The sequence below is a fragment of the Mirounga angustirostris genome, unplaced genomic scaffold (assembly GCF_029215605.1).
Source record: "Mirounga angustirostris isolate CCGP_5_RB_7025 unplaced genomic scaffold, mMirAng1.0.hap1 SCAF_4, whole genome shotgun sequence".
NCBI classification, from domain to species: domain Eukaryota; kingdom Metazoa; phylum Chordata; class Mammalia; order Carnivora; family Phocidae; genus Mirounga; species Mirounga angustirostris.
Window position 1 is genome coordinate 52,745,652 of NW_026991712.1, and position 27,549 is coordinate 52,773,200.

Below are 27,549 nucleotides of genomic sequence, written 5' to 3' on the forward strand. Positions count from 1 at the left end.
TTAAATTTAGTTCCCGCTTATTCCCTTAACATTATTCCGTGTATCCTTAACTAGATTTTTAGCTGCTTGATGTTATCTTTATTATTTTTTCTCTTTTTTAAAAAATTGGGTTATTTTTCTATTTGTTGAATATCTTTTTTTTTTTTTAAGTAAGCTCTACACCCAATGTGGGGCTTGAACTCATGACCATGAAATCACAAGTAGCATGCTGTACTGACTGAGCCAGCCAGGTGCCCCTGTCTTTATTATTTTAATCCCCCAGACGGGATGGAACAGTAATGATTGCTTATTTTATTATTTGTGTTAAGGATTATGGCACAGTGGAAGATTCAGAGACCTGAGTCTTATTTTTTGTCTTAGCTCTTAACTAACAGTGCAATCTTGAGTAAATTCCTTTAGTGCTTGTTTCTTTATTCATCTGTAAAATAGGGGTAGACTATGTATCTTATCTTTTTTTTTAGTTTAAAAAAAAACTTCAAAAAATAATTATAAATTCACCCACAGTTGTAAGACACAACCCCGAGAGATCCTGTATAACCCTCATCCAGTTTTGTCCAAGGGTAACATTTTGCTTAACTACAAGACAATATCACACCCAGGAAACTGATATTGATACAATCCACCGACCTTATTCAGATTTCATCAGTTTTAATGCACCTGTGTGTGTGCATGCAATGTTATCACATGTGTGATAGATTTATGTGACCAAAACCACAGTGAAGATAGGAAACAGTCCCATCACAAGGATCCCTCCTGTTACCCTTTTATAGCCATAGCTACCTCTTTCCCACCTCTACGTCTCTAACCCCTAGCAACCACCAATCTGTTTTCCATGTCTATAATTTTGTCCCTCAGGAATGTTATATAAATGGAGGGGCACCTGGGTGGCTCAGTTGGTTAAGTGACTGCCTTCGGCTCAGGTCATGATCCTGGAGTCCCGGGATCGAGTCCCACATCGGGCTCCCTGCTCGGCAGGGAGTCTGCTTCTCCCTCTGACCCTCCCCCCTCTCATGTTCTCTGTCTCTCATTCTCTCTCTCGCAAATAAATAAAATCTTAAAAAAAAAAAAAAGAATGTTATATAAATGGAATCATGCAGTGCGTAACCTTTTGAGATCAGATCTTTTCACTACAACATAGTTCCCTTGAGTTCCATCCAAGTGTTGGAGAAGGTAATTGGGAGGACATGACTGCCAGCTGACTTGAGAACAGGACCCAGGCAATCAGAGGCTCCTCACCCTACCTTGTTCTTGCAATGTAAATGTATATTGTGCTCTCCATTCCCACACTGGGAGCTGTTTTAAGGATGTAGGCTTGAGAAAAGAAGGTGTTATTGGGACCATCTGAATGGTGTATGTGACTGAGCCCAGTTAAGCCCGCTATATAAACTTTTAAGATTCTGGTGGGCAGGTATGGAGGTCTACTTATCTTGTGCCTGCTCAAGACAAGCCTGGAATGTAAGTTCCCTTGCTTATTAGGCCTTCCCCCTTCCTGTCTGGAACTGTCTGCCCCTTTCTTCAGTCTTTCTTTGCCCTCGTATATCAGGGCCAGTTTCAAATTTCACCTGGGAGGCTCCTGAGGTTTTGAACCAACACCAAGCTGTTTCATGTATCAATAGTTTATTCCTTTTTATTACTGAGCAGTATTCCATGGTACGGATGTAAGTGAAGGACATTTGGGTTGTTTCTGGTTTGGGCTATTTTGAAAAAAATTGTAGACGTTCATGTAAGTTTTTATTTCTCTTGGATAAATGCCCTTGAGTACAATTGCTGGATCAATTATGGTTAAGTGCATGTTTAGTTTTATAAGAAATTGCCAGAGTTTTTCATAGTGACTATGTCAGTTTACATTCACACCAGCAATGTATTTTGAGTTACTTTTTATAGAACATATGAGGTGTGGACTGAGGTTCATGTGTTTGCCTACGGATGACCAATGCTTCAGCACCATTCGTTTAAAAAAATGATCTTTCCTGCATTGCATTGCTTTTCCACCTTTGACAGAAATCGGTTGGACATATTTATGAGGGTCCACATTAGGGCTCTCTGCTCTGCTCCATTGGCCTATGTGTCTCTCCCTCTGCCAATATCACACTGTCTTGAGTACGGTAGCTATATAACAAGTCTTTTTATATAGGGTAGAGTGACTCCTCTCACTTTATTCTTTTTTTATCTTAAATGTTTTGGGGCAGCTGGGTGGCCCAGTCAGTTGAGCACCCGACTCTTGATTTCAGCTCAGGTCATGATCTCAGGGTCATGGGATCAAGCCCCGTGATAGCTCCAAGCTTAGCGGGGAGTCTGCTGGAGATTCCCTCTACCTCTGCCCTTCCCCCCACTCATGCACTCTCTCTCTCTCTCAAATAACTAAACCTTCTTAAAAAAAAGTTGGATTTGCTTCAGGTGTCCTGTGCTTTTCCATACACATTTTAGAATGAGCATGTCTCTGTGTATAAGAGCCTTGCTAGGATTGATAAACCTGTAGATGAATTTGAGGTGAATTGACACTTTGACTATATTGAGTCTTCTGACCCATTGCCATGATATGTCTCTCCATTTAGTTAGGTCTTCCTTCATTTCTTCAGCAGCGCTTTCATATTTTCAGGAAACAAATCCCGTACATGTTTCTACTAGACTTATACCTAAGTATTTTATTTTATTTGGCGTGATTGTAATTGTGGTGTTTTTTTTTTGTAATTGTTTTTTAAATTTCAGTGTCCATGTGTTTGTTATAAGTATACAGAAGTGCATTTGTTTTTTGTCTTATTCATCTCATATCCTGTGATCTTACAGAGCTAGGTATCTTTAGAAGTCCTTTTAGCTCTGAAATTCTAAAAGAATATTGCCCAATTATTCTTCATCTCCAGTGAAGATTGACTGAATGGAAGCCAGGTTAAGTTTTTCAGGAGTGGAAACCAGGTTAAGTCCAACCAAAAGAACTTATTATCCAAAAACATGACTACATCAATAGACTACCTAGAAAATACCTCCTTCTTTGAGAGCTTTGACAATGATATAATTAGCTTTTTGGGGAAGACATACTCCTTGACTTTAGATAATCTATTTAGTCCCCCAGTAAACCCCAAAGATCTCTTGATTCATTTAAAAATGTACCAGTAACAGTATTCTCAAAGTAGAGGATTTAAGATGTGTGTGTGTATTAAGTCTCTGTATTTTAAAAGCTGAGTTACTCGATAAATTGGAATGCCTTTATCCTCCAAGATAAAATATCAATTCATTTTAAAGTGTCTGCTTAGGAAATGAATAGTTGCTGCTAGGAACTACGTGTGAGTTTCACTCAAGAGCAACTGCTAAAAAACACCAGTGAAGAGCATGCAAGTCATTACTTAATGAGTTGAACAGATCAGTGATATCAGTATGGCCCTGGATTACCTAGGGAGGGATGCAAATCTCTGCGAAACCAAAAGGCTGATTTAGTCATGCATGATTCATGAGCAGCATTTCCTGATAAGACTAAGAGAATAAGGTAACTTCATGGTCCATCCTTCAAAATCTTGAAAATACAACATAACACCCAGCAGTATAGAAAGCAAAAAGACATGCTTTATTTTATTTATTTAGTATTGCTAGACATGGAATAGTGCCACATAGTTTTTAGTACAGCAGAGGTTAGGAGCTTAACCATTTTTCTTTAGCAATTTTTATTAAAATCATCTAAAATTAAAGCACACACTTCCCTCCCCCAGTCAAGGATGAACATGGTAATTTAGGAGCATCAAATACTGGAGTTTTAATAGGGAGACTCTTACATCATTTAGGGCATTAAACAGTTGAGGTAAAATGGCCCCAGGTTGCTATAATTTTTCAGATTTTTTGTGGTTTTCCTCTGTTTTGGGATATTCAGGTGTGCCTCTTCTGCTTCGAAATCTTACTCTATAAGCAAGTCTGAATTCATGGTTCTGAGGATATTTCCTTACCATTTTACTAATAATAAATCCCAAGTCCTTAAGACAGTTCCTTCATCAGTGCTGAAAGACCATCTAAATTCTCAGCAATGTTTGCAGAAGTTTAGATATGTGGAGCATCCCATCCCTAAAAGAGGAATGCAGAGTATTGGAGCATACTAGCTCTTTTTTGTTCTGACATGAACCAGGCGATTAGTGTGAGAAAGGTAAGTAGCACAAGTCACACAGGACCAGTTTTAATCAAATGCTTGAACTTCCTAAATGTAGCCAAGACTCTTCTTATCAGCAGGGTCAGCGTCCGGTGTGAGGAAATTAAAGTGCAAGTGCAGGAAACGTTCTGCATTAGATTTGGCATTGAACAGGGCCCTACTGATGCCTGTGTTTGCATGGAGCTCTGTGGGATCAGAATCACTGTGAAAGTGAGGAAGGGTGTGGCATTGGTGCTTTAGGGCTATGTATTACTAAAAACTATAACATTCTGTGTATATTAGCTTTTGGTGGTCTTGAGAGGCTAAATCTTTATGGAGGGGAGCTTAAATATATAATAAGAAGACTGAATAGAATAGGTACTCTGTAACCTCCATTCATATATCTTCAAGGTTAAATACCCCAAGGGATCCAGGTTTTTTTGAAATCAAAGTCAAGAAATAGTCCACATTCAGAAACTTTTTTTTAAACTAAAGAGTTTTGATCGTCTCCACATAAAATTGTAATAGCATATTTAGTTTGGAGGTAGATTTTTAAAATTTAAAGCTCCGAGATAAAGTAAAATGAGAAAAACAGCTTTTGTTTTCCTGTCTTCAGATCTTTAAATGGCTCTTCAGATCCCTGCCTCTCAGAGTGGGATGGTACATTTACTGCTTTACCAGTACCTAGTTGTTACTGTGGTAGGGCAGTGAAGAACACAGAAATCTCATTGGCTCCCTCTCCTTCACCTTCCTTCCAGATCAAATGCAGCATCTATTCCTATTGATTTTACTTGCTAAGTATTTCTCAAGTAAGTATCCTCACCATTGCAGCCACCACTATGAGAGCATCTCTCCCCTAGATGAATACTTACCGCCTCGTAGTTGATCTTCCCATATATTGGGTTCCTGTTGCCACTGTAGCAAATCACCACAAATTTAGTGGCTTAAAATTACACCAATGTATTCTCTTACTGCTTTGGAGACCAGAGGTCCAAATGGTTCTCACTGGGCTCAAGTCAAGGTGTGTTGGTTCCTTTCCCAGGAGGCTCTTCGTGTCCATCCATTCTTCCACCTTTTCCAGCTTCCAGTGGCCGCCTAAATTCTTTGTTTTGTAGGCCTTTCCTCCATCTTCAAAGCACATTGCTCTACTCTCTGCCTCCATCATTACATGCCCTTCTCCTCCACTGTGAAATCTCCCTTGTGATTTTATTTAGAGCCCACCTGGATAATTCAGGATAATCTCCCCATTGCAAGATCTTTATCACATCCTCAGAGTTACTTTTGTCATATAAGGTAAGATTCACAGGTGCCCCGGATTAGGATGTGGATGTCTTTGGGAGCCATTATTCAGCTTATCACACCCTGCCACACTCAGTTTCTCAGCAGTTCACCTTGACACTGCAGACAGAGTAAATGGCATATCTGATCTATAATCCTTCTACCCCCAGTTTAAACCCCATCTGTGGATTCCGTAGTCTTAGGATCAAGACCACATTTTTTACTGTCCCCTGTATGGCCTTAGTAGCATGCTAAGGCTGTCATGACAAAATAACATAGACTCTGCTGCTTAAGCAACAAAAATTTATATTCTCTCAGTTCTGGAGGCTCAAAGTCCACAAACCTTGGTTCCTTCTGAGGGCTCTCTCCTTGGCTTGCAGATGGCCACCTTCTTGCTGTGTCTGCACATGGTCATCCCTTGATCTGTGTGTTATCTATATCCTAATCTCTTTATGAGGATGCCAGTCATATTGGATTAGGGCTTACCCATATGACCTTATTGTTTCTTAAGTACCTCTTTAAAGACCCTATGTTCAAATATAGTCATAATCTGAGGTATTGGAGGTTAGGATCTCAACATGTGAACTTTGGGAGGACACAATTCATTTCATAATACGTGGTCTGGACTGCTCTATCTCCTTGGCTTCATCTCATGCCCTGTATCATCCCTTATTCTGGTCTCCAGCTTTGGTGATTTTTTTTTTTTCCAAGTTCTTAAACCTGCCATGCCTTCCTGTCACAACTGCCTTCATTTAAATAGCTCCACCTCTCGTCAGACCTCAATCCAGCCATCACTTCCTGGTATGGACTGATGATATTTGGAGATGGGACCTTTGGGAGGTAATTAGATTAAGGTAAGGTCATGGAAGTGGATACCCATGATGGAATTGATGTCCTTATAAAGAGATGAAGAGTCCGAGAGCTCTCACTCTCTCACTCTCTTGCCTTGTAAACCAGACACCCCACCAGACACCAAATCTGCCATGCCTTAATCTTGGACTTCTTGGCCTCCAAAATTATGAGGAGCAAATATTTGTTGTTTAAGCCACCTAGTCTATGTATTTTTGTTATAGCAGCCCAAACCAACAAAGACCCTTTCTCAGTCGCCTTCCTGGACTCTACTATTTCCCCTCCCATGTATTCATAGCTTTTCCACATACCTCCCTATCAGAGCATTTGCTATAATTGTAATATTGTTTCTGTTTGTGCAATTCATTTATTTATGCCCCTCACGCCCACTAATCTGCAAGCTCCACAAGTGTAGGCACCTTTATACATTTTTAGTACACACACACACACACACACATACACATACACGCACACATACATCATTATTATCCCCTTTGCCTACATACAATACCTAGTAAAAATATTTATTGAATGAATGACTACTTTTCAAGCAAGCACTCTTTTCAAAGTTCTACTAAAATATCTTTATTTCTTGTTATCACTGGGGAAAAGGAGACTGGTATATGTGTGGGTTGGAATAAATACTCAAGCTTTAGAATTTTTATCTTCTTTAAAGCTTTTATACAACCTCTTTTATAAAGGATTCCATGAGAATGATCTTTAAATAAGAAAACTAAGAGGTATTTTAGTTGGGAATTAATGTATTAACATATACTTTAAAACTGTGTGTTATACAGAGATACAGAAGGTGTTTATATAGTGTCTATCACTTGTCTGCTGTTTTCCTGGAAGAATGTACATGTTTTTGGCTGTAAACAACTTACTTGCCTTTCAAAGCTAGAGAATAAATTGTGGCTTGTTCATATTTTACCTTCTTTTTTATAGAATGTCCTTCAAACAGCTAGCACATGAGCAAAAAGTTTCAACTTCTAAAAAAACCAGAATATGTGACCTTTGATATTCATGAACACAAGTCTTTGTGCTGTGTAAGGTCCTGTGAGGAGCACTGCTTGGCTACCAGCCAACTTTCATTTCTTCTACCAGGGGTGTCGGGGCCACATCGTGTGTTGGGAAGAAGAATGTTAGTATACGGAGCCTGTAAACTACTGACAAAAATCCCTTCTCCTACAAAGTCCGCCTTTAAAAGTACTACATTAAATAGCACTGTTCTAGAATATGCAAATGAATACAAAGTTCCTACTTTACTAAATTAGTAAAATTTATACTAATATAAGGTTCCTGTTTTTGTTTAAAAAAAAACTAAAAAAAAAAAAAAACCCTATAAATTGAGTTAGTTCATAGGCCAAATATATGAGATATATTGGTGGAAAGCAGTTTCTTCTACATGATTTGCAGTGATAAATAACCACGGGGTACATTTTAGCAAGAGCCAACATAGGGTCGTCTTTTGGCTCATTTCCTGGGTTGAAGATGAAATCACCCATCAGCAGGTGAGAAAGTAAACCTCCTTTGGCCTTGCCTAGCTTGCAGGCCTGCCCTCCGTCTGTGTTAAGGAGACTCAAGTAGGATTGCATTGATTTGGGGAAGATTGCTGCTGTTGTGAAACAAGCTCTGGGACAAAAAGTAAAGCAAGGAATGACGTGCCATTGCTGAGCACCTACTCTACCTGCTCATCTTCACTGTGGTTCCTATTTCCTAGGCTTTTCTGGGGCAGGTTAGAGCTCAGCATGTGGGGTGATGTGGACAGTGGTCAGAGACACTGACGCCACCCCACTGGGCTCACTCCAGGCACCAGCTCTGAAGTGAGTGAGATGGATTTTGTGATTTCTTCCCGGTTTTATTGCTGTCTCTATTTGTCTTATGACCCATTTCCCACTCTAGGCTCCCAACAGCCTTCCCTACCTCTGGCTGCCCCAAGTGGCCCATCCTGTTTTCTCTGAGCAGAGCCCCATTGTCCTCCACTGGGGCCTCCTTTTCTGTGGGTTTGTAGTCCCTTTTACACACTAAGCCTGTATAGGATTGCTACAACCCTTTGTCTTTCATTAACCATCACAATGGATATTAATCACTCTCACAAACTAATTCTCAATAAGATACTGACAGAGAGAAAGGGCTAGAGTTCATTGCCTATTTACCATGGATCAGTCACTTCATTAGATATTTTCATTGAATCCTTTCTACCCACCTGTGATTCCTCTTTAAAGAAGAAGAGCAGACCTTAAAATGCAGAAAGAGCTAGGATTTGATCCCAGTTTTATATAATTTCACAAAAAATATAGACTCCTTTTCCCGGGATATATATGGTTTAGCCAGAGGTGCTGGATTCATGATATAAGTACGACTTAACCCTATTGTTAGAATTTCTGGCATTATTCTTAGCCATCAGGATACAGATATAGACTGGGGATCTTTCTAGCACCTTCAAGTTGTGACACATATGTAGCTTCCTACTTAAATGGTGTTTTAAAAAGTTTAAAAGTTACAACTAAGAACAATAGTTTATTAGCAATCATTTTTATAGGTTATGTTACAGATATAAAATCTTCTTTCTTATTTGATTCTCTCAACAATGTGTGGATTCTTGGGGATTAAGAGTGGAAGTGGGTAATTTAGACTGGAAGGAATTGTAGTAGTCCACGTGAAAAATGATGTTAGCCATGGAAGAAGAGAGAAGTGCATAGACTAAAAATATGTGTTGGAGGTCACAGACAGAAGACGCTGCAAAGACCAAAAGTGTGGAAATCTAGAAATGTATGGTGGTGTGACAGATACGGCAGATTGGTTCATTCAACACCTCTGCCATCCCCTCCTGTGTTATTTTCCCATGCTACTGTGGCCAGAATTTCCCAGAATGAATACCTTGCAGCTAGAACTGTGTGTGACTTCAATTCTGCCAATACATGAGGCATGTGACAAGAGGCTGAGGAAGACAGTGAGGGGTGGCCACGTGCTGAAGTCATCTTCCGACAGACGTAGTGCCGAAGTTTCCTGGTGCTACTGGGACATCTGTCATGGAAGTTCTAGTTTTCAGTACCTGTTGTCATGGGATTTGAGTGGTGGGAGGCAGTGCTGTGGTACTTTTTCTAGTTCAGACTTGTGATGGGGTTGGACTTTTCTCCTGGCTCTGTGCTTCCTGCTCATCTTTCAGCATGGTTTCTTTCTTCTGTCCTTGTCCTTTTGAACATCCCCATCTGACTCGCCAGGCTTCTTGGAGATTTCTGAACTACCAATAACCCTCTTTCTGTTTAAGCTAACTAGAGGATTCTGTTGTTTTCTTCTGCAAATACGAATTGGGACTCATCCTGCTATCATAAAGCCAAGAAAAGATGATGCTTTAGGAGTCTAATTGTGTTTAGTACTGTCGAGAATAGAAATTGGAACATGTGCATTTATAAATGTGGTGATATGTAGTTCACTGTGACTCTAGCAAAAGCATCTTTTCTTTTGGTGGAAGTAGAAATCGATTACAGTAAGTCAAAGAGGTAGGGAATAGGAGGTAGGGGAGTGAAGACAGCTCATGTGGACATGATATTGGTAACTTAACTGTGACAGAGAATACAGCAGAGGTGCAGTCGTTGAGCAGGATCAGAGGTCAAGAGAAGAGATATTGGAGCATATCTGATTACTGATGGGAAGTAACCTGTAGAGAGGTAGGTACAGGAGAGAGCAGGTGAGGGGAAAGATCTGTGAGACCTTGAGTCAGTTATGTGATTTCTGGGTGCCTTCGTTTCTTTACCTGTAAAGTTTGGCCAACAGGATCGTTCTCTTAGGATTTTGGGGGGGCGGGATTGGAGTGAAATAACGTGTATGAAGAAATTTTAATACAATGTCTTGTATTTAGTAAGGGTTTCATAAATGTAGTCATCATTATTATTACTACTACTAACTGCTGTTATTGTATTCTGTATACTTTAGAATATTGTGAATATGGAATAGTAATCACTCTGTCCCTTGATTTTACAGATCTTCCTTTCAGCTCTTGCAGACTGGCCCCATTGCCATATTATCATCACTTACTTACATTAACTAAGTAAACATTTATCAAGCACCCAGTGTGTGCCAAGAATGCATATAACAGGTGTCAAATAAATCTGAAGAATATATATCACATACAAAGCCAAGCAAAACTTGTTCTCTGCCTCCAAGTAGTTTCTGGACTATTGGAGGAGAGAGATGGGTAAAACATAAATACTTTAGGGCGCCTAGGTGGCTCAGTTGGTTAAGCGACTGCCTTCAGCTCAGGTCATGATCCCAGGGTCCTGGGATCGAGTCCCACATCGGGCTCCCTGCTCTGCGGGAAGCCTGCTTCTCCCTCTCCCACTCCCCCTGCTTGTGTTCCCTCTCTCACTGTGTCTCTCTCTGTCAAATAAATAAATAAATAAAATCTTTAAAAAAAAAAACAAACAAAAAAACCCCCCAAAAATAAATACTTTATACCATGTTTTAAATTGTATCAGTCTGGTTCTAGCAGGAGCAAAACTGCTAAGACATATGTATGTATGTGTTGTATTTATTTATTCTTTTATACATACATGCACACTTTCTCTCACACACACATATATTTGCACATTTATTATAGCTGGCTAAGCAAACATGAAGTCCATAAGCATCCCGGCAGGAAGAAAGGATCATGAACAGGCTGAAATGCCGTAAGCTCACCTTCTTATCTTAAGGTCTGCCTGCAATCATTTATCATGGGTTAACCCAGTTCTTCTGTTGACCCATCTGCCTTCTTATGAAAGACTGTGCTGAAGTGGGAGAGATTTCTCCCTCTTATTCTTATCTACTCCCTTATATGCCAGTTGGACCTTTATTTTAAAGAATTAAATTTATGATCAGCAGATACACAAATTTATTCTAATATGCATTGCTTAATTTTTTGAATACACTCTAGCTGCATTTATTAACAGATTTTATTTAGTCACCTGTGCAGCTAGTTAAAGTGATTGGCTGGCTGTGAATTAAGAGCACAACCCAAGCTAAAGGGTGAATTCGTTCGTTTTCAACTTTAGTTTTTAATTTCACCTGCTGTTTACTGCTCCAAGGAATCGTAAATTATATTGAAGTGAAATGTATATTTAAGGAAGAAACTTTAGCAACCAATATTCTTTTTTTTTTTCTGAAAATATGCCTCTTAATCTCTCTGAAAATTAAACAAGCTGTGTCAGACTGTGGCAACCACTGTTGAGTTTAAGAGGCCATCTTTATAGTTCTAGTGCCAAAGGAATTCAAGGTATTGGGTTAGATAGTCTAACGCTTTTGCTTTTTGTTGCAAGAAGTTGAAACCAGCGCAGGTTTTACAGAAGGGAAAAGTGGGGTGAGGTGGGTGGGTGGGGATTATGTTTGTGAGGGGAAGATCGAGGCCTGTAATAGGAGACAGCCTGCGGCGGGCCCTCAGGTGTGGACGGGTAAAGGACTGGAGTGTGGGGGGAGGAGGTAGCCCTCAGATCCCGTCTGTCTGAGGACCCTTTTGCCCTCTGTCCCTGTTTCTCTCCAGAGTCTGCTCATCCTTCCTCTTGACTCTTCCCTGGTTTCCTCTAGTTTCTCATGTGCGCATGGGCTGGCCTCGTCACCTGAACTGTCATTTCCAGCCACCGCCACTAATCGACATCAGTTTCTAGCTCTCTCCTATCAGATTCTCTTGGCCCTGTTTATGCCCAAAGAAAATGTGCAATACTCTCTTCAAAAACTGATTTGCTTTTTTTTTTTTTGATACATGTCAGAAGTACATTCAACAACTTTCCATAAAGTTCTATTCCAACCACTTTTGGGAAATGTGTGGTTTGGTCAGAGGAACCATGTTTTAAAGTCTGATTTGATTCCCAGGTCAGAAGCAAATACTATTTAACCCATTAAAAAAAATGAGCTTTAACATGCTGCTTGAGTTCCCAGGAATCTCCTTTTTCTTGCTGTGGGTTTGTGCCTAGGATTCAGGCCAGGTGGGGACAAGGGAGCTCAGAGATGCTCAGCAGGGGGGCAGAGGGGCCATCAGGGAGATGGGGGATGGGCTCCAGTAGGGGTGTGGGAAAGGCCCTGTAAAGTCTGCTGTCTCTAGGGTAGCCCTTCTATTCAGTGTGGTGGGGCAGGGCAAGGTGCCAGTGAAAGTGGTCCCTTGGGAAGAGCCTCCAAGGAAGAAAGGTCAGAGACAACGAAGGTCTGTTCTGTGCCCAGGGGCCCCAGCTCCTCCTGGCAGTGGCAGTGGCCATCAGTTGAGGCCCTGTGTGACAGTCATAACAATTAGTATGGGCAGTCTTCTATAGGTCAACTGTCTCTCAGTAAAACAGCTGCCTCTACTCCTTCAGAAAGAAGCTTCTAAGAAGGTCAGGTGGGACTCAAATAGTCACTGTAAACCAAATGTGGAAGACATTGAAGACAGCACTGATTATCAGTGTTATTCTTGACTATGAATGTTAGGATTCCCTGGGAGTGCAAGTGGGCTAGATCTGCTGGGAACCACAGGCAGGTGTGAGGAAGTGTCCCCAGGCATCCCTGGGGACCAGGCTGCTTGATGACCTGCCTCTAACACTTTACTCTCCAGGAATCTTCACTCCCCAGGAGTTTTGAAAATCATACAACTTTAACTGTGACTTGCTTCTGAAATTATGCCTTATTTTCTCTCTATACGTTTGTCCTGGATTAACCTGGTGATATTTGTAGAAGGAAGGTCCAGAGTCCCTTAATTTAAAAAGTAAAATAAATCCTATTTTCTCTATAGATTTTATTATAAAATAAGGGTTGCATTCCTAGAGATAAAGTCCTCCATGAAATAAAGTTGAATACTTTGATAAGGAAAGGATTAAGATGGTGACCATTCTGTGTTTCACTTATTTCTTCCCCAAATACAGCGCAATTCACTATTTCCTTCTGGTAACTTGGGAAATTTCTTTTAGATTGAAGAACCCCACACTTTGCAGCCTCAGGAACTTGATATCTGTCCTCCTTAGACTTTATTAGTAGGTGCTACCATACAGCATATATAATCACCTGAAAATTCATTCATTTATTTATTCCCCAAATACTTATTGAGGGTTCACTGTGTTTCAGACACTCTTCTAGGTGCTGGGAAACATCAGTACATAAAACAAAAAATGTCTATTTTCATAGAGCTAACACTCTGGTGGAGCGGCCCAGACCATAAACATAATAAATAGTAAATTATACGGTTCATTGTGAAATGGTAAGTGCTAAAGAACAATATAAAATAGAATATGGCAGATGTGGAGTGGGAGAAAAGCGCTGCAACTTTAGAGAGGGTGGAGACATATGCAAAAAGAATGAAAGGGTGAGGAAGCAAGCAGTGTGGGTATATGAAGGAAGAACATTCCTGGACGATGGGGTGGCCAGTGGAAAGGCCCCAAGGCAGGGGTGTGTGTGGCACGTTCAAGGCCAGCACAGGTGGGGGGAGGAAGCAGGAGAGGGAGAAGGAAGGATAGAGGGGAGCCAGCTCGGATGAGGCCCTGGAGGCTTTTATTGTGTGCAAAATGGGGAGCCATTGGAGAGTTCTGAGATGGGGAAAGGCATGATCTGACTCTTGTTTTTAAGAGATAAGACAGGCTACTGTTACTGAGAAGGAACTGGGGCATGTGGGAGGCAGGGCAAGGATGCCAACAGGGATCCAGGGAGGAAACTATTGTACAAATCCTGGTAAGAGGTGATGGTGGCTTGCTGTGGAAGGTGGTGGGAAGTGATTGGATTCTGGATATATTCGGCCACAGCATTTTCCCATGGATTGGATGTGATTGGTTGAGTTAAACTTTGATTTATATAAAACAAATGGAGTACCTAATTGATGTGATAAGTTAAAAATTCTGTATACTGAAGTTAAATCCAATAAGGTTGAGCCATATTGATGTTGATTTCCCCTCTCTCCTTATATTTGGTTGGAAAGGATATGCAGGTAACTTGAACAGAGCCTGAGTCTATATTGTACTTTATAGAAATAGTATTTCCACTCAGGGCTTTTCAGAAAGGATTTAAAAATATATATATTTAAAAGTTGTGTGTTCTCACTTGCATAATTTTAATAGAAGGCTTGAAACTTCAGCCAAGAAGTCTTCCACCAAACATTTTTGCAATAACTTTGTTAAATGTGCAGCTGACTAATCTGCCATTAGGCAAGCCAAGTCATGCTTTGTTGACTATTAAGTTGTGAGGATATTAAAGTTAAAACTTGCTGTGGTAAATCCAGCATTAACAACCCTGATTGCTGAGATAGTGTACTTGTATGGTTAGAATGTATGATGCCAGAACCTAACACAGGGTTTCAACTCTGTTGTGATGAGTTTTACTTCTTGCCCCATCTTCACACCACCCAACCAGTCTGACTTTCATCTGCCATTTACTGTCTTGGTACAGAGAAATAATATACTTGAGGATAAAGCAGTCAAACACTTCATTGGTTTCAGAGGGCTAAGGGAATAATATAATCAAGGGCCTAGCAATTGGAAGCAATTGTTTTTAAAGTGTTTCTATTACACCTATTCATTAAGACTGGATAGATTTGCCATGCGACTTATTTTTCTGTGTACCTAGCATGAAATTTGAAGAATTTAATCTAAAGTGATGAGGAGAGTTCTGTTGACTGTTTTTGGACATACTTGTTAACAATTGATTCAAGAGCCCGATCTTTCTTTGAGCATGACCCTTAGTGGTAATATGTTAAATTAGTTCACAATCAGTTGTTCCTATTATTAATGTAACCTTTGCTTTCTTTGTGACATGTGAGACATGTTTGAAAATCTTTGGGTCTGACTACATATTCCATACTGTGGTTGATATGCCATTGTCCTCAGTCACTAAATATGTAATGTGTATCTATGTGTTTTGAAAACAAGTTTAAAAAATAGATCTTAATGTGGGGAAACACAATCTGAAATAGGAAAAATTCTCTTACAAAGTTTTTCAGGTCTGTGTGGTTTCCTGGTGAATGGAAGAGTCTTAAAGAGTTGCTTGGCCAAGTAGACCATTCACTTGCTTCCTAAGGCTTGCTCTCCCAGAGTGGTTTTGCTGTGGCATGAATTTCATTCTCTTTTCCAGAATTTCGATTTTACTTTCTTACTATGCAGAAAGCCCCAAAAGGCAAAAGGGTTGGCTTTCTGCAGATTATTCCTGGAAATCCAGTTAATCTCCAGAGCCAACTCCTCAAATTTTATTGGGTTGAGATGAGTAAGCAAGGACAGTTTCCAAGAGGGAGTGTTGACACATGCTTTTTAGCATCTCACTACTGCAAATCCATAGGGAGATTGTTAGGATTAAGGTGGCCTGGAATGCACTTGAGTGTAGACAGAAGAAAGGATTGATCAAGTAAGTGGGCTGATGTTAGAAGCCATCCTCTTTTCTAATGAGCTGTTGGAATCCTCCTATGAAAACCAGATGTTTTTGTATTGAGAAAAGCTGATGAGCTTCAGTCCCTGTCTTAGAAAGTGGCATCCAATTTACAAAGGACATCATTTAGAGATATTCAAGATTTAAATAGATACTGTTAACTTCTTGTTTAAAATATTGCAATTTCCCCTAGTATATCATATTTATAGTTATGTTGTTTATCTTCTTTTAGGAAAACAAAAGCTGTTCATTGGAATAAAAATTTCAAGTTTTATTTGTTCGTTAACTCAGTAATTGGTAGTATTCTTATATAATTGAACACTGAAGCTTTGTTCCCATGCAAGAAATTACACTGGATAATGCATGTATCTGTGATGTGCTGCATGAAGGGCTTCTGCGTTGGGTAGAAAGAAGGAATTCAGTGGTAGTTATTGTAGTACAATATGATTGAGAGGTGCTGATAATCAATGAAAGTAATAGTGCAAGTGAATGTATTATTTTAAGTAATTCATTTTCCCCTTTAATATATGCATATATACTAATAATTGAAAGCTAGTAGAAAAAAGAGTATTAGCTATATAAATGCCAGATTCTTGAGAAACAATTATATAAAAATGACATGTATTTTTTCATCATAGAATAACTTCATAGGTTTTAAAATACCAAATTATATGCAAACAAAATAGAAAGGAAAATTGGCCTATAAATCTGCTCCCAAGGAAAACCATTCCTAACATTTTGGAATGTCCTTTTAGAATTTTCTCTCTCTTAAAAAAAAAAAAAAAAAAAAAAAGAATTTTCTCTCTCTTTATATGGACACATCCCTCTTTCCTGAGATCATATTACATATATTCATTTGGATTTCCTTTGTTTTCAGTTAATACATTAGATGTCTTTCCATTTTAATAAATATAGAGATATGTCTCAGTTTTTAACCATACATTTTGCTTATGTATACTTAACCCCAAATTTATTGATGGGTGTTTAGGGAATTTGCATTTGTTTAATGTTATAAATAGTTCTGAAAAAAAAAAAGTTCTGGGATAAATATCTTTGTGTGCTTTTCTCTTTTTTTTTCCTTAGATGTAGAATTGCTAAAACAAAGGGATACACAATTAAATTTGCTACCTTTCACCAGGTGGGCCTCCTACAACATGTATGCTCCCTCCAACAGTAGTTGAGAGTCCCAGTTTCCTTATATGTCATTAGCACAGAGCATTATTCCTCATAATTTTTGTGAATCTTATTTTTTAAATTCTTTATTTTAATTTTTTTAATTTGAAAACCTTAAATACATAAGTCTTCCATAATCTCACTACCTAAAAATTGTGTGCGTGTGTATGTGTGTGTGTGTGTGTGTGTGTCCATCCATAAGCATTTCTAATTATATAAGAAAAGAAGTCAGAGTGCCCTCTTGGCCCATTCAGTCTTCTGTTCCTTAAGGTGTATAGCTCCTTAGCAAACTACTCTGTTTTTTAAATACAGTGCAATCATGCCTAACATATTAGTCTACAACTTGACTGTTTCTCTTAATAGATCATGGACAAATGTTTTCCTCTTAATAGATCATGGATATATTTTGATGACCTTCTTTTGGTGACTTCATGGTATGTCCATCATGTGGGTGTTCCAGACTTTGTTCCCCTATGAAGAACATTTTGGTTGTTGGATTCAGAAATTCCAACCTCCAGGAATTTTTCCTGCAGAAAAATGCTTGCAAAATGCATAAAGCTAAATGCATACATATACAAGGATGTTCACTGTAGAATTATTCTTAATAATGAAAAATTGAAAAGAACCTCAGTGTCTTTCAAGAAGAGATCAGTTAGGGGCGCCTGGGGGGCTCAGTTGTTAAGCATCTACCTTTGGCTCAGGTCATGATCCCAGGGTCCTGAGATCAAGGCCCGCATCAGGCTCCTTGCTCAGCGAGGAGCCTGCTTCTCCCTCTCCCACTACCCCCTGCTTGTGTTCCCTCTCTCACTTTGTCTCTCTCTGTCAGATAAAGAAAATTTTTAAAAATCTTAAAAAAAAGTCTCATAAAAAAAAGATCAATTAAAAAATCTGATCTCATGAACTGTTATAGTTTTCAGTGTTTTAAAAAATTAGTAGATCTACTACTAATATGAAAAGTTGCCCCTGATTTATTGTGAAGTAAGAAAATAAGTTGCAGAATAATACATGTAGTATAATCACATTCATGTTTAGATGCTCCAAATAGTATATATGCATTGATAGGTATTTAATGCATTTTAAGTAATTTGACATGTTGCAGTAAATCGTTAAAAGCTGTTCTCTCTAAGGGTTGGACTTGACTGGGCAGGCGGGGAAAAGAATGGGGAGGAATAGAAAGCTTTCCCCATTTTATTTTATACGTATTTTTATTGAAAATTTAATAACTAGCATATATTTTGTAACACGTTTAAAAATGAAAAGTACATTTAAACTCTACAGAAACAGTGAAAAACAAAATGTTTAGGTGAGATGAAGTAGCTTCTGAGAATCTACCTACTTAACAGTTTATGTCTCCATGAAAACACAGGTAAGTAGAAAGTGGTATTTCTTATAGATACACAATATTTCATTTACAATGTGGTAAAAGAGTAAGAAGAAGAAAAGAGGAAGAGCGAGTAAACCCTAAGGTCAGATGGGAGTTAGTTGGAAGCAGAAGTGATTGCCATTGATCCTGTTTCTAGAGGAACACAGGAGAACTCAAATTCCTCTTCTTTAGGAGAGCTCTCCATTCATCTAAGAGCAGCTGTGTGGGGCATAACTCTTCTGTTTTCTAGACAAAATACTCCCCGTTCCTCCCAATAAGATCCTTTGCCATACTGATCATTCTGTTGTCTTTATTCCAATTTGTCCGTGCCCATCTTGAAATGTGCAACCAAAATGAAATACTGCTACCTTCTAACGTCTAGTCTTATCAGTGTGGGATAGTCAGATGAATCCTTTCCTGGGCAGGAGACACTTTATTTTTTCTTAATCTAGACTAACATTATTCCTAAACCTTAGCCTTGTATTTCCTCCTAGAAATTACTAGTCAACAGTCTTGCTGTTTTTCTTCATTATTTGTCACTCGGGGCTTCTAGATTGTGTTTGTTTTCTGGCTGTCTTCCGTGTTGAAGCCTTTGCCTCCTTTTGAGCTGTAGCATAGAGTGCTTCTTCTGATACCCTCAACATTTCTATTATCAAAGCTATCCAGCTCATAGGAGTCACATAATTCATTGATATCTGCTTCCAGGAAGGAAGCTAACTTGGCCCAGGCCATGTAGATCATCAGAAGACTTTTCCTTTTGTCACCAGGGCATTGTGCAAACTGGGGAAAAAATAAGTAAGAGTGTCCTCTTTGGACAGATGAAGTACAAAAATTCCTCTCCAGGTAGAAGAATGAGAAACGTGTCTCTCTTCCATGGGTGACAAAGCCAGGGGACGTGGCTTGAGTGGGGAATGGATTGAGCCCCATCTTACCAGTATGCAGGATATAAGAATGCAATTGCTTGTGATAGCCTGGCTTGCCACACATCACCCGTGTTTCAAAAAAAAAAAAAAAGATTCATAGACTTTATGGAAGTTGCTTTACAAGCACCAGAAATTTCCCAGTTTCTGATCTCAGGGTTCTTGTGAATATACTTTCCACACCAGTTACTCCTGGCTTAGTTCTTTTTTATTTTATTTTTTTTAATTAACAGTACTATTGAAGTATAATCTACATACCATAATATACATCTCATAAAAATCAGTTCAATGATTTTTAATAAATTTATAGCATCATACAGATATCATTACAGTGTAGTTCTAGAACATTTCCCCCACCATAGAAAGTTCTCTGGCGGGCACTTGCTATCAGTTCTTGCTCCCACCCCCAGCCCCAGGCAATCACTGGTCTGTTTTCTGTCTTTATAGATTTGCCTTTTCTGGAAATCTCATATAAATGGAACCATATCTTCCTTTAGCTGCTTTGTTCCACTAATCTAATAGGGGTGCAAATTTAATCAGGGTTCATAGATTCCTTTTGCTGTGTTCTTCTGCTAATCTGCTAATGGTGCAACACCTGGATATCAGCCCTATCCCCTTCTACTGCTACTACTAACCTTACTCATCCCTTTCTTTCCATTCTGACTCAGCATTCAAACATGCTCTATTACCTTTCATCTTAGAACATTTTCCCTTGTCCAGCATCTCTCCAGCCACCATCCTATCTCTCTGGGCCATTTTAGGCCCAGTTTCTCAAGATTTGACTTCATGTACTCTCCCCACTCTCTACTTTCCTGTGAACTCTTCTTTTAAAAAATCTTTTAAATGTTACTATCTGATACGGATAAAAGAATGTTAAAAAGAACATGTAATCTCTATATGTAAACTCTAAAGCTTAGTAATGTAATGAAGGTCACCTGTCACCCACTCCTTCCACCAAACTACTTACTCATCACTATATTTTTTTGTCCTCTTTGGTCCATTTCTAATTCCTTTTAATTCCACTTTTAATATAAGGAGTTTGGGCTAAATAGTCTTTGAAATCCATTACATTGTTAGAATTCCCTCATTACTGTGGAGAGATTAATTTTTTGTTTAAGAGGTATTATGGAAGATTTATAGCTTACACTGTTGAATATTACTATATTTTTTTATGAAGTCTTGGCTAAGAGCATGACATATAATTATACCACAATTTCTATAGGAAATTTGTTCTACTTTGTATTAATTTGCTTTAGAATGCTGGATTTTTTTCCCCTAAAATTCTGAAACTAAAAGCTGAGCTTCCTGTAATGTTCTCCACTACTCCTGTCTTGGGATTGAATTCATTTAACCAGTACAGTTGGCCCCAAGGGAGGAATAGATGTCAATTATTGCTACAACTTAATACTAATGACTACTTAAGTATTTAATTAATGCAATTCTTGACACTTAGGGGGAAACTATTTATGATTGTCAAAACCAGGCCTTTGTTTTCATCTTCTATGCCTGGTGTTTAGCGTATCCCTGTTGTAACATGGGTTTGGAATGAGGTGCTATGGAAGTGAAAAATCACCTCCCTCTCCTACCTCCAGGCAGAAAAGGTTACATAGAAAGTGACTCCTGATGGATGTTTGAAATATTAGTAATTACATTTGTAGATTTTCCAAGCTACATTTTTTTTATTGAACATTCATTACATTTTTTGAAGTATGAAATATTTTTTTATATTTTTCTATTGTGTATTGATGTCATTAAAACAGCTCTTAAAAGCACTCATTTTAAGAAATATGGTAAGTTTAGGGCGCCTGGGTGGCTCAGTTGGTTAAGCGACTGCCTTTGGCTCAGGTCATGATCCTGGAGTCCCGGGATCGAGTCCCGCATCGGGCTCCCTGCTCAGCAGGGGGTCTGCTTCTCCCTCTGACCCTCTTCCCTCTCATGCTCTCTGTCTCTCATTCTCTCTCTCTCAAATAAATAAATAAAATCTTAAAAAAAAAAAAAGAAATATGGTAACTTTTTAATGAGTTGCAAGAAGACCAAAAGTGGCTGATCATTTTCCTGGGGCTAGGTCTGACAGGAACCCCATGGGAAGAAGATCATTTTGTCCTCACAAGTACAGGCCAAGGAGAGAAGAGAGCTCAGTTTAGAGCTCAATGTTCATTTGAAAGAGACATTCCAGCCAAGTGGACTCCAAGGCACACGTTCATCACTGGGTTCTGGGAATTCTCATATGTGAGCGGGTCCTGTGACTCTAACATGCATGCCTCAGAGTTTCCGTTTAGTCTGAAAATTTCTGGTCTTTAGTATCATATGTTGCCAGTATGCTATTATTGAACACACATATTCTCATTTTATTCTGAAAATGCCTTATGTTTGTGGCTTTAGCATCTGTAATTCTAAATCTATTTGATCAATTTTTTTGTGCTTTTCCTCCTACCTAAAATTAAAAAGAAGGAAACAAGCATATCCTCTATTTAGTGGGTAAGTGAAGATTTTTGATTTTACAGACTCAGTCCACGAAAGGGATGAACTGTTGAATGGGCCTGGGACATGCCTTATAGGTGTGTGTATTTTGAAACACAATCCACTGAGCAGTGGAGTACTGATCACTTTTCTTTTCTTTTTCACTTTTCTTTTTTTTTGAGATTTTATTTGAGAGAGAGATAGGAGAGAGAGCACGAGCATGGTAGGAGCAGAGGGAGAGGGATAAGCAGACTCCCTGCTGAGCAAGGAGCCCAATGTGGGACTTAATCGCAGGACCCTAGGATCATGACCTGGGCCCAAGGCAGATACTTATCCGACTGAGCCACCCAGGAGCCCCCTCTGGCTCTTCTTTGTACACTCATGACTTTAACAAGTTCATTCCAAACCTCACTTAAAATACCAACCACCTTTACAAAAATCTTTCTTTAACTTCAGTCTTTGTTTTTAGTCATCACAAATTCTGAAACCAGAGTCAAGGCCCTGAGGCTTAATTTTATATTTGCCTTAAACCTTAAGCATTGTTGTATTTAGTCAAAAATGATAAGAAAAATTAATGACTTTTTTATCATCATACTAATAAGGGATTTCATTAAGATCTTAACTTCTGTAGATAAAAGATAAAAAAAAACAGTTCTTCATGAACTGAAGAGTATGGTTAAGATCATTATTCATAGTCAAAGATAAGGCTCATTTTATGTTTATAGTACTCTTCTATTCAACATAATTAGTGTGAAATATTTAAGAATTTATTTACTTAATTGAGTTTCTCAGTTGTAGAAGAGAAATCAGTGATGTATTAAATTTTTAGATTTGTTTTAGAAGCATTATGCTTTCAAGTCTTCAAAGTTTTTGTATGCCTGAAAGGTTCTTCTTATGTTTGTGATGCTGCTTGTTTGCATTATGACAGATGATGCATCAAATGTCTATTACTTTGTAATGTCAGTTATCTTATTTTTATGTTACATTTTTTTTCATTTAAACTATAAAATTTTAACATGAACAAGGAGGTCTCCAATCTGTGTTCTTTTCTAGGGTCATCTGCATATAGTTATGCAAAGCTGATGTTCTGGGCGAATAAGAATTTTTGTGTTTCATTTCACAGGTGGGGAGCATTAAGCGGGAAATGACCTTCACATTTCAACCAGAGGACTTAAAACGTGACTCTAGTAAAAAAATGTCTCATCAACACTTGTTTCCCTTGGCCATGGAGGAAGATGTGAAAACAGCAGACACCAAAAAAGCCAACCGAGCCCTTGACCATGAAAAAGAAAACACTCGCTCCATCTGTCTCCTTGAGCAAAAACGGAAAGTTGTTTCTTCCAATATTGATGTTCCTCCAGCAAGGTAAGGGAACATTAGACTTTCTGTGTGTCTGCCCTAGGAAGTCAGTGGAGAGCATCTACAACCTCCACCACCATATCTCTCTAAAGCATATAGACTTAGGAAGGGTTTTTTGCCAAGAGTATTTCTCTGTTGCTTGTGTGAAATAGAGCAGGTAGGCCTGCTCCTTGGAACTGACTTTGAGGCTGCTCTGGTTGGAAATATTGTAGCTCTAGGAAAGAATGTTTTATTAAATTTTGGAAAATGAATAATAAAGAGCAAAAGAATAAATGTAAAAAAAACCTAGCCACTTAAAGCAGGGATACTCAGATTTGGGGCAGAGGTTGGAGAGCTATGGCAGTAGGCCAGATTCAGGCCCTGGCAAGTTTTTGTATAGCCTGTGAGGTAAGAGTGGTTCTACATTTTTAAAGGGTTAAAAAAAATGAAGAACATGTAACAAAGATCATAGGTGGTCTGCAAAGCCTAAAATATTTATATATGACTCATTACAGGAGAAGTTTGGTGATCCCTGGTTTATATCATGATAATTCTTTTAAGACAGATCTACCTTAGAACCGGGCCAAGAGGGTTTATGGAAATATCAAAAGGCTTTTATCACATTATAATTTTACTTAAACTACATCCAATAGCATTAAATCAGAGGACAATATTATGGCAGAATGACAATAGAATAGAAGTAGAATGAAACATACTAGACCTTTTACTTATTTTCTTGCTTGTCATTTATTTCACCTAGAAAGTAAGTTCCATGTTGGCCAGGATTTTAGTCCATCTTGTTCATGCTGTATCCGTAGCTCTAGAATAATGCTTAACTATGTGCTAGGAGCTCCATAAATATTTGTTGGATGAAGAAAAGAAAGAAAAGGCTATAGCATGAAAGCTTGCTTATTTTTAGTATGTATAATATATTTTGTTACCAAAGCCATTTATAATGAAATTTCATAAACAGTTTTTTGAGATGTACTCTATTCGTTTGAATGGCTTCAGACAGCTAACTAGGAAAATAGTATCCTTGGGAAAGGAATAAATGTTTCTTTTCTACCTACTCACTTTTTATAATTAGAATTTCATTGCTTACTATATTAAATAAAAAATATCTCTTCTAGAAAATTACATATCTTTCTATTCTGCTACCAAATTTGTTATACTTTCTAAAATTATAGGTCTCCTTGTTTTTCTTAACCTTCAGTTGAAAATTTTCATATATTCATTACTTCTGTTTAACTGCTTAGAATTATTTGCTTTTCTAATTTTTTCATATAAAGCACATGTTAAATTCTTTAGGATTAGTTCCTTTAACTGGGGAGTCATCATGAAATGTTTTATCATACCCTAAAACTGGTAGGTACTTCAATTCATATCTGTTATTTGGTTGACTCATAGGAAAAATGACGTTAATTTGAAATGTGAAGAGCTATGGTTTTATTTTCTTCCTAAGGTTGTAGTGCAAAAATTAGACTTCCCGATGTCAGATACTTCAGTAACAACTTGCAGTTCGACAGGATTTACTCTACCTAAAATTTCCACTGGAGCATTTTATATGTTAAAAGACCTGGAATTAATCATTTTAAATTACTGTAGATTGTTTCAGATATATCTTTTGTCTTTAATCTCACCCCACTTGCAATAGGTTCTGGGGGAAAATAATGAAAAGGAAAGGAAGAAAAATGTTTTCTGCTTTTTCTGCCTCTGGTATGTGGAATATTTTTTCCACTTTCTCCAGTTCACTAAGTGTACTTAAAAGTTATGAGTCAGGCCAGTGTTATTGTAGTGTTCTTAAAGAGTATAGGGAAGTTAATTAGATTTTAAATCCATTAATGTACAGCAAAAATTCCTCAATGACGAGGTATAATTTAGACGTATTCATCTATTATGGGAAATACTAGTTAAAGCTTCATTGTTTGAGATTTCCACTGATACACTTGTTTTCATTGCTATAGTAAGAATTTAATCATCACAAATATGCCAACAGTTGGTGAAATAAATTGCTCTTCTTCTTAATGACAATGAAGGAATCAGAAATTGTGGGGTCTAATTATCTAACTCTCAATTCTTTTAGTTCTATTTCCATTTGCTGTCATGGAAATATTTTGTAAATGTCAACTTTCCACTATCATCTACGTGGATCAATATTTTGTTGTAAAGAAACTCCTTTACCTGACATGGTAGGAAGATACAGGACTTTTTGTTCTGGAGAAACATAATTCTGTCTGTCGGCAGTGTATGAATAATGAAGTTTGAATATGTCTACAGTAGGGTGAAGTTTATTGGTAGAAAGAAATCTATATTTTATATAATATACAGTATACATAGCATATATATATATATATATATATAAAAATAAAATCTATGGCTCTAGCCACATGACTGTTGCAACTTACTCTCCTAAATCCAGATGTTATGTATTAGACAGTTCTTAGAAAGGCAAGATAACCATTTTTGACCAAAAGAGTATCACTGTTAGAGTTTCTCAACAGTTTAAAATAAATTCTTTATAATCTTTCTCACTTTATCTTTTTCTTATTCCCACTATAGTTAAGATTTTTGTTGATGTTTGCTTTCTATATTTTGTAAAATGGAACTTGAAGTTTATTTTCTATGGTTTATATAATGAAGATAATAGATATATTTTATGTTTTTTCATATCCATAGAAGGGTCTAGGAACTATCGTCCCCATCTTTATACTTCACTGTGATTGAGCATTTCCTGCTTCCATTCAGTAGATTATTTATTGAGTACTTGCTACGAATCCAGTACTCAGTAAAAAAAATGAATGAAATGGGATGCCAACCCTCTAGGAGCTTATAGTTAAATCATAGAAACAGACACCTAAGTAGCTAATTTCAAGGAACAGTTCCTAATTTGCTCCCTTCTTATTAGAACTGGATGAATTTGTACATAAAGAAGAATCTCTTAATATTAGGAAAGCTATTAATTTGATACAACTATTCAAAAGCCTTATTTTTTTTTGTTAGTCTCCTTTTCAAGGTGGGGGTGAATGGAATGGAGAAGGAGGAACTCTGTATCTGAGATCTACTTTACAAAATCCCTGTTTGTTTACCCATTTTCTGAGGACCCATTTAAAAGTTGCTAGTTTCAGGGAAATATAATATTAAATAAGTTATTAATCCCGATGTGTCAGGCTGGGTCTTCCAAGAAGCAAATGCCAAGGCAGGATTAAATGCAAGCATTTTATTGGGACAAATACCTGTGGAAGAAAAGGGATGGGGCAAGGGGCAGGGAAGGAGGGAGATGCAAGTGAGGCTGTGGTGCAGGTCTGAGCCCAGTGAGGGAGAGAGCCAGGGAAGGTTGGGTGGAAGTGTCCTAGACTGCCTGGCAAAGCCATCAGGAGTCCTGCGTTATATAAATGCAGTAGAGTCCACTTACCTGTGGGATGTTGCTTGATCAGTTTTAGGAAGGAAAAGTCTTTTCTTTTGGAGGGGGTCATAAAGATGGGGGTGAGTGCGTGCATTATAGAGTTGAGGTACTCAGAGTATTCCAAGTTCTTCAATGGAGAAAACTAAGCAGAGAGAGCAAGAGTGTGTGTGTGAGAGAGGGGCGCCTGGGTGGCTCAGTCGCTTAAGTATATGCCTTTGGCTCAGGACATGATCCCAGGGTTCTGGGATCTAGCCCCGCATCAGGCTCCCTACTCATGGGGGAGCCTGCTTCTTCCTCTCCCTCTGCCGCTCCCCCTGCTTGTGCTCTCTCTCTGTGTCTGTCAAATAAATAAATAAAAATCTTTAATTAAAACAAATGTGTGAGAGTGCATGTGAATGAATAGTGTTTCTTTGAACTAAAGATTTATCATTAACAGAAAAAAAATTCTTTGCAACTTGAAGGATTATTGGGGAGCAATAGTTTGGGGTCGGGGGTTACCAGGAGTGTCAGTGCTAACTGGGAACAACAGTCTCTAAAGGAATCATCTCTCTCTGAAGTTTTTATCACTTATTCACTTAGTAATGCCTGGTTATAAAAGACAACAGCCCCCTCCAAAAGAGATTGTGAATGGAGAGAGAGGAGTTACTAATTATAGATATGTCATCTTAAGTATTTTTTGGTATCTAGGGAAAAATACTAGCTGTCTTGATTTCTATGGAAAGTTGAGAAAAATGAACTTTAAGAGCATAAAGAGAAAGGGGTGTGAGCTCTTGAAGAGTCCATCCAGAAAGGAATTCCAATTCTGTAGTTTGGCTCAAGAAATGAATAAGAGGCCAAAGGTCAGTAAGTAAGACAAATGCCAGTCAGAGGTTTTTTGTGGGCAGAGCTCAGTGATTCATTAGCCAAGACAGTGATTTTAGCCTGATTCGACAAAGATGATGAACCTGGGTGCAGATAATAAATGAACCATGCCCAGATTAGTGGTGGAAATCTGGAGAGAAAGAAAGAAAGAGTTGAAATCCAGAATAGGGAACTTACAGATTAGCCAGGGATGTGAGGCATAAAAGTAGTTGGAAGGAATTTTTCCGTTCTTGGAATGTGTGCCAAGCTGTTGGAGTAACATGAGACTTCTGGTGAATTGGCTTGCTTGAATGTAGTTGCTAACACCAAATTCTTTCATAGTGCAAGAAGAGTTTGAGTGTTTGAACTGACCCAGAGGGTAACTAGGCATGGTGGTAAAATCTGTGAGTCTCAGAAAAGAGAACATGAAGGACGTGTTGGAGGAGAAACTTCCACCCATGTTAATTCTGCC

General features: G+C 38.3%; 1 protein-coding gene across 2 annotated transcripts in view; it reads left to right on the forward strand.

Annotated features, from left to right (window-relative positions):
* Nucleotides 1–27,549, forward strand: part of ZNF704 (zinc finger protein 704) — a 237,991-nt gene that overhangs the window by 22,708 nt on the left and 187,734 nt on the right. Inside the window, exons 1-2 of one of the 2 annotated variants that reach the window (XM_064588169.1) lie at nt 21,090–21,514; nt 22,620–22,861. In XM_064588169.1, coding sequence (XP_064444239.1) covers nt 22,641–22,861 — 221 coding nt within the window. In that variant the 5' untranslated portion in view covers nt 21,090–21,514; nt 22,620–22,640. Of the gene's footprint in view, nt 1–21,089; nt 21,515–22,619; nt 22,862–27,549 lie in introns of those variants that run through there. The other variant, XM_045896328.3, reaches the window with a different exon arrangement.